The 5953-nt window shown below is 41.7% G+C and overlaps 1 protein-coding gene across 1 annotated transcript; it reads left to right on the top strand.

Moving 5' to 3' along the window:
• Window positions 1-204: 204 nt before the first annotated feature.
• LOC149373725 (uncharacterized) lies at window positions 205-3225 on the top strand. Its single transcript, XM_089595771.1, has 4 exons — window positions 205-356; window positions 408-798; window positions 979-1798; window positions 2450-3225. Exons 1-4 carry the CDS (start codon window positions 205-207, stop codon window positions 3223-3225), a joined length of 2139 nt encoding a protein of 712 aa, XP_089451897.1.
• The last annotated feature ends 2728 nt before the right edge of the window (window positions 3226-5953 follow it).

Below are 5953 nucleotides of genomic sequence, written 5' to 3'. Positions count from 1 at the left end.
TTCGTTGTTCGTTTACCTATGAAAGATAACCCAAATTTTAAAAACACTCGTGAAATATCTGCTGCTTGCTTATTGCGCTCCGAGAGAAGGCTAAAACGCAACCCGGACCTTGCAGCAGCTTATGATAATTTTATGCGAGAATATGTTGATTTAGGTCATATGCAACTTGTACCTTCTGATCAGTTACATCGATCTGCATATTATATGCCGCATCATGCTGTCACGAGACCCGATAATCCTAGAAAGGTGCGCGTAGTCTTCAACGCGTCGCAAAGGGACTCTAATGATATTTCTTTGAATGATTCGCTGTTGCCAGGACCCAAACTGCATTCTGATATTCTGATGGTCTTGACTAGGTGGCGATTTAATAAATATGTATTTACCACAGATGTGAAAAAAATGTTTAGACAGATACTTGTAAGCCTTGAAGACTGTGACTGGCAGAGGATCCTATGGCGCTACAGTGACGATCAACTAATCATGGATTACAAGTGCCTTACCGTGACCTACGGTACAGCAGCTGCTCCTTTCCTGGCGCTTCGTGTTATGCAGCAGCTGGCAACAGACGGCGCGGCTTCATATCCACTCGCTGCAGAGATAGTAAATAATCAGCTTTACGTTGATGATTTTTTCTCTGGAGGGGATACCATCGAGCTCGCTTTGGAGCGCCGAAATCAGCTGATCAGCCTGCTAGCTACAGCTGGAATGTCATTGGGAAAGTGGGCAGCTAACGCGACCGAGCTTTTGGAAGGTATAGGGCTGTCGGGCTCCGACGAGTTTGAATTAAGATTAAACGAGGTAGTATCAACTCTAGGCATCAAGTGGCTCCCTGCTGACGATATATTTATTTTTAAGTTTTTAAATAAAGAGTCAGAAATTGACTATACGAAAAGATCAGTCCTTTCAGAAATTGCTCGGTTGTTTGACCCGCTCGGCTGGATTGTCCCTGTCATTATTACTGCAAAAATTATATTACAGGACATCTGGCTTCTCGACTTGGGTTGGGACTCAACGTTACCAACTGAGCTGTCACAACGCTGGTCGCAGTTTCGACATGACATGAAAGATATCTCGATACTTCGAATTCCAAGGTGGATTGGCCCTAAAGAGCATGATGATTGGTACCTGCACGGGTTCTCTGACGCCTCAAAAAGGGCATACGCTGCGGCTGTCTACGTGGTAAAACCAGGTACCTCAGTGTCTCTCATATTGTCCAAATCGAAACTCTCTCCGACGAAAGTGCAAACGCTACCCAGGCTGGAGCTTTGTGGCGCAACATTATTGGTTCGATTAATTAAGCACGTCGTCGAGAGCATAGGACACCAACCTGCCACGATCAACTGCTGGACTGACTCCAACGTGGTGCTTGAGTGGCTGAAAAGTCATCCATCGCGATGGCAAACTTTCATCGCCAATCGGACGAGTGAGATCATGTCTACAGTTCCTACGGCAAAGTGGCGACATGTTCGATCCGCTGATAATTCAGCCGACTGCGCTACGAGGGGATTGTCACCGTCGGAGCTGTCTAAACATGACCTGTGGTGGCATGGACCTCCCTGGTTGATGTTAGAAGAGCAAAATTGGCCTTCAAATTCTTTGCTCAAATCCACAGAGGAGCAACAAGTACAAGCCTTTGCCTGTCAGGAGGAGCGAGCATCAATTGGCAAGGATAAGGCATCTCGATCTAGTTGCCTTCCAGCTCTAGAAAAACATTCAAGTTACGCTAAGATTCTCCGAATATTGGGTTACTGTTATCGGTGGCGTTTATTAGTTTCAAATAAGACCATGGAAAGAAAAGGTAACTCTTTAAATATTCTAGAATGGAGAATGTCGCGAATTGTATGTTTCAGAGCAATTCAGAGTTATCATTTTGTAATGGAGATGAGGAACTTGCTTGATGGCAGTGCTATACAAGCTTGCAGTCCACTCAAGCGTCTCAACCCGTTCATTGACGATCAGGGACTTTTACGTGTGGGTGGTAGACTCGAGCATTCATACCTGCCATATAACGAACGTCATCCAATAATCCTCCCCGGTCGCTGCATATTCGTTAAACGTTTATTGGAAGAAACGCACAAGCTTACAATGCACGGGGGAGTGCAGCTCATGCTTTCGCACCTACGTCGATATGCTTGGATTATACGGGAACAAAGAGTAGCTTCAAGTGTCTTTCATCGCTGCGTAACTTGTCAGAGATTCAATTCAAAGGGTTCAACTCAGTTGATGGGACAGCTGCCAGCTATCAGGTTAAATCCAACTCGTCCTTTTACGCATACAGGTCTGGACTACGCTGGCCCTGTACCTATTTTATTTTCAAAGGGCCGTGGTGCAAAAACCACAAAAGGATATATAGTTATATTTATTTGTATGGTCGTTAAAGCCGTACATATTGAAATTGCGTCAGATTTAAGTACTGAGGTTTTTTTGGCTGCTTTTGCTCGATTTTCAGCTCGACGGGGACTACCTGCCGTGATGTATTCTGATAACGCGACTAACTTCAAAGGCGCCGCCACTGAGCTGAAAGGGCTGTTCAATCAAACATCAAAATCCGCAAAAACCATCGCTGACACTATTGCTATGCAGGGAGTAGAATGGTCATTTATTCCCCCGCGAGCCCCTCACTTTGGAGGGCTCTGGGAGTCAGCTGTTCGTTGCTTTAAATATCATTTTTACAGAGTCATCGGACAGGCTAAGCTCACCTACGAGGAAATGTCAACTCTCGCAGCAAAGATTGAGGCCTGTCTAAACTCTAGACCTCTTTGCCCTATCACCAATGAGGCGAGTGGAGACTTGGTGTTGACACCAGCGCACTTTCTGGTGGGATCGTCGCTATTAACGCATCCTGAACCGTACGACGAAACCAAGCAGACGGTTAACTTGAGCAACCGCTGGAGGCTACTCACAGGTCTACGCAACTCTTTCTGGTCCAGGTGGAGAAAAGAAGTCCTACACCATCATTTACAACTCAATAAATGGTTAAAGCCTCAATCAAATTTACAAAAGGGTGACGTAGTTTTGCTGAAGGACGAAGCAACTCCGCCAGCTACCTGGCCTCTCGGATTAATCGTTGACACGCATCCGGGTTCCGATGGGCTGGTAAGAGTTGTGTCCGTCAAGACTGCCACCTCCACATTTAAGAGACCCATTGTAAAGGTTATTAAGTTGCTCACTGAACCCGAGCTCGAACAGTGTTATAAGAATCAGTGTAAAAAGGACTCGAATTAATCCGATGTAATAGTGGAAGGCAATTAGTGGTTTATTGACATTTATTTTATTGCAAATTTTATCTTTTGTTAATTCAATTTTATTGTTCTAAGTTTATTAATTATTATGTTACTAATTAAAGACATTATACTTATGTTCAGATTTCGGTTTAGATACCGCGAGTAAAAAAAAAAAAAAAAAAGTTATGGAATTAGTTTGTTTGTAAAAGGATAAGCGATCCTTCTAGACTATAAGTGTAATACAGTCTCAAGTTAAAGAACTGTAAGGATAGACTCTAATCGAAGTTAGGCTTTTCTATCTTTTGATTTTGATGCCGTTGCATCAAAGTGGGCGGTATGTTCACCTTAGAAGTAGCAGGTGCTAGTATTCTGACGAGGCGAGCGTTATCATATTCCTTTTATATGCTTTGAAGGAAACTTACACACTTACATTAATTTCTTTGTGTCTCAAAGCAACGGCTAATAAATGTGTAGCCCTTTAAGTGTCAGTTTCCCCACTGCCTACTTTTCCACCAGCTTAAGCCTACGAGCCGAGTGCTCTGCTCGAGCTCGGCCTACTCCTTGCTCGGCCGCGAACTAGTACGTAGCTCTTCGCAGCACCAATTCCACGACGCGTCGACGTCGACAAGTAGCACATCTCAAGGCCCTTTCGCCATTTTCTTCTCGCCTCGTCAAAGTCCACCTGCGACTTCTGTTTCTCCAACAGTCAGGTTTTACTTTTGTATAAGTTTCATTTAATTTAAATTCTTTCTTTTGTTTATTTTCGACAGTCATTATTCAGTTTTAGTAGTCAGATTCAAAGTTTATAATAATTATATCCTTTCAAAGCAATTCTTCAATAGTCTTATTCGCACATTACATATTGTTCACGTGGTTTTACTTTCCTCGTTTAAATATTAAACTCTGCATTACTGTTATTTTACCGTTTTATTTAATAAAATACTCAAGTCTGTTTAAGCACTATTATTACTCGTTTTGTTTTAATTAATTAACTCCTAGTAATCGTTTATCAAATATTATTGTTTATGTATGCACAACAATTTAATATTTGTTATATGACTAATTTGGCATTCTAAACATCATACAAATTTATATCCACGTAACAATATAAGTTTTATTTTTTTTTAAACTCTACGTAAACTCGAGGCTTGAAATTGAAAATAATTACAATTTTTTGAGCGAGTTAAGTAGAAATAAAAAAAAGAAAAATGCCGCCAGTTAAGAGCACAGGCTCGTTGGGGATGAGCTGCTTAAAATACTGCTTACTAATGAATAAAAAAAGTGCGTTTTAATAAGCGCACAGGGTCGTTAGGGATAAGTTGCTTGAAAATTTGCTCACCAATAAATAAGAATAAGCGCGGCAAAGAAAGCACACTAAGTCGTTAAGGATTAGCCAATTGAAATTTTGCTTACCAAAAGAAAAAGTGCTGCCAAGTAAGCGCAAGGGGTCGTTGGGGATCAGACGCTCGAGATTTTGCATACAATCAATAGAAATAAAGTGCGGACAAGAAAGCGCACTCTGGCGTTGGGGACTAGCTGCTTAAGATTTTGCTTATAAATGAATAAAGAAAAATGAGCTCAGTTAAGCGCACAGGGTCGTTGGAGATGAGCTGCTTAAAATTCTGCTTACTAATGAATAAAAAAAGTGCGTTTAAGTAAGCGCACGGGGTCGTTGGGGATCAGCCGCTTAGGGATTTGCTTACCAATATATAAAGAAAAAGTGCTGCCAAGTTAGTACACAGGGTCGTTGGGGATTAGCCGCTTGAGATTTTGCTTACCAATAAAAAAAAAAAAAGTGCGGCCGGGTAAAAGCACTTGGTCGTTAGGGATTCGCTGCTTAAGATTTTGCTTACTATTAAATAAAGAAAAATGCGGCTCAGTAAGCGCACAGGGTCGTAAGGGATAAGCCGCTTGAGATTTTGCTTACCAATAAATAAAAATAAGTGTGGCCAAGTAAGCGCACTGGTCGTTGTGGATTAGCCGCTTAAAAATTTGCTTACCAATACATAGGAAAAAAGTGCAGCCGAGTAAAGGCACTGTGTCATTAAGTATAAGATGCTTGAGATTTTGCTGACCAATAAATAAAAATAATTGCGGCTAAGTAAGCGCTCTGGGTCGTTAGCGATTTGCTGCTTGAGATTTAGCTTATCAATGAATAAAGAAAAATGCAGCTAAGTAAGCGCATTCGGTCGTTAGGGATCAGTTGCTTGAGATTCTGCTAACTTATAAACATAAAAAAATGCGCCCAAGAAAGCGCACCGGGTCGTTAAGAAGAAGCCGCTTAAAATTTTCTTTACCAAAAAAAAAAGCGTGGCCAAGTAAGCGCACTAGGACGCTGGGGATTAGTTGCTTGAGATTCTGCTTACCAATAAACAAACGAAAATGCGGCTAAGTAAGCGCACAGGATCGTTGGGGATAAGCTGCTTGGAATTTAGCTCATGAATAAATTATCATAAGTGCGGCCAAAAAAGCGCACTGGGTCGTTGTAGATAAGACGCTTAAAACTTTGCTCACCAGAAGAAAAAAAAAAGTGCAGCTAAGTATGCGTTTGGGTCGTTGGGGATCTGCCGCTTGAGATTTTGCTTACCAATGAATAAATGAAAACGCGGGGAATTAAGTGCACTGGGTAATTAAGGATCAGTTGCTTGAGATTTTGCTTAATAATAAATAAAAAAAAAGGGCAGCCAAGTGAGCGCACTCGGTCGTTTAAGATTAGTTGCTTGAGATTT

This window comes from Copidosoma floridanum, unplaced genomic scaffold, assembly GCF_036245765.1.
Source record: "Copidosoma floridanum isolate Cflo_tuat_1 unplaced genomic scaffold, Cflo_Japanese_pri ptg000028l, whole genome shotgun sequence".
In the NCBI taxonomy this organism is placed as follows: domain Eukaryota; kingdom Metazoa; phylum Arthropoda; class Insecta; order Hymenoptera; family Encyrtidae; genus Copidosoma; species Copidosoma floridanum.
This window is presented reverse-complemented; position numbering and strand designations above follow the sequence as displayed.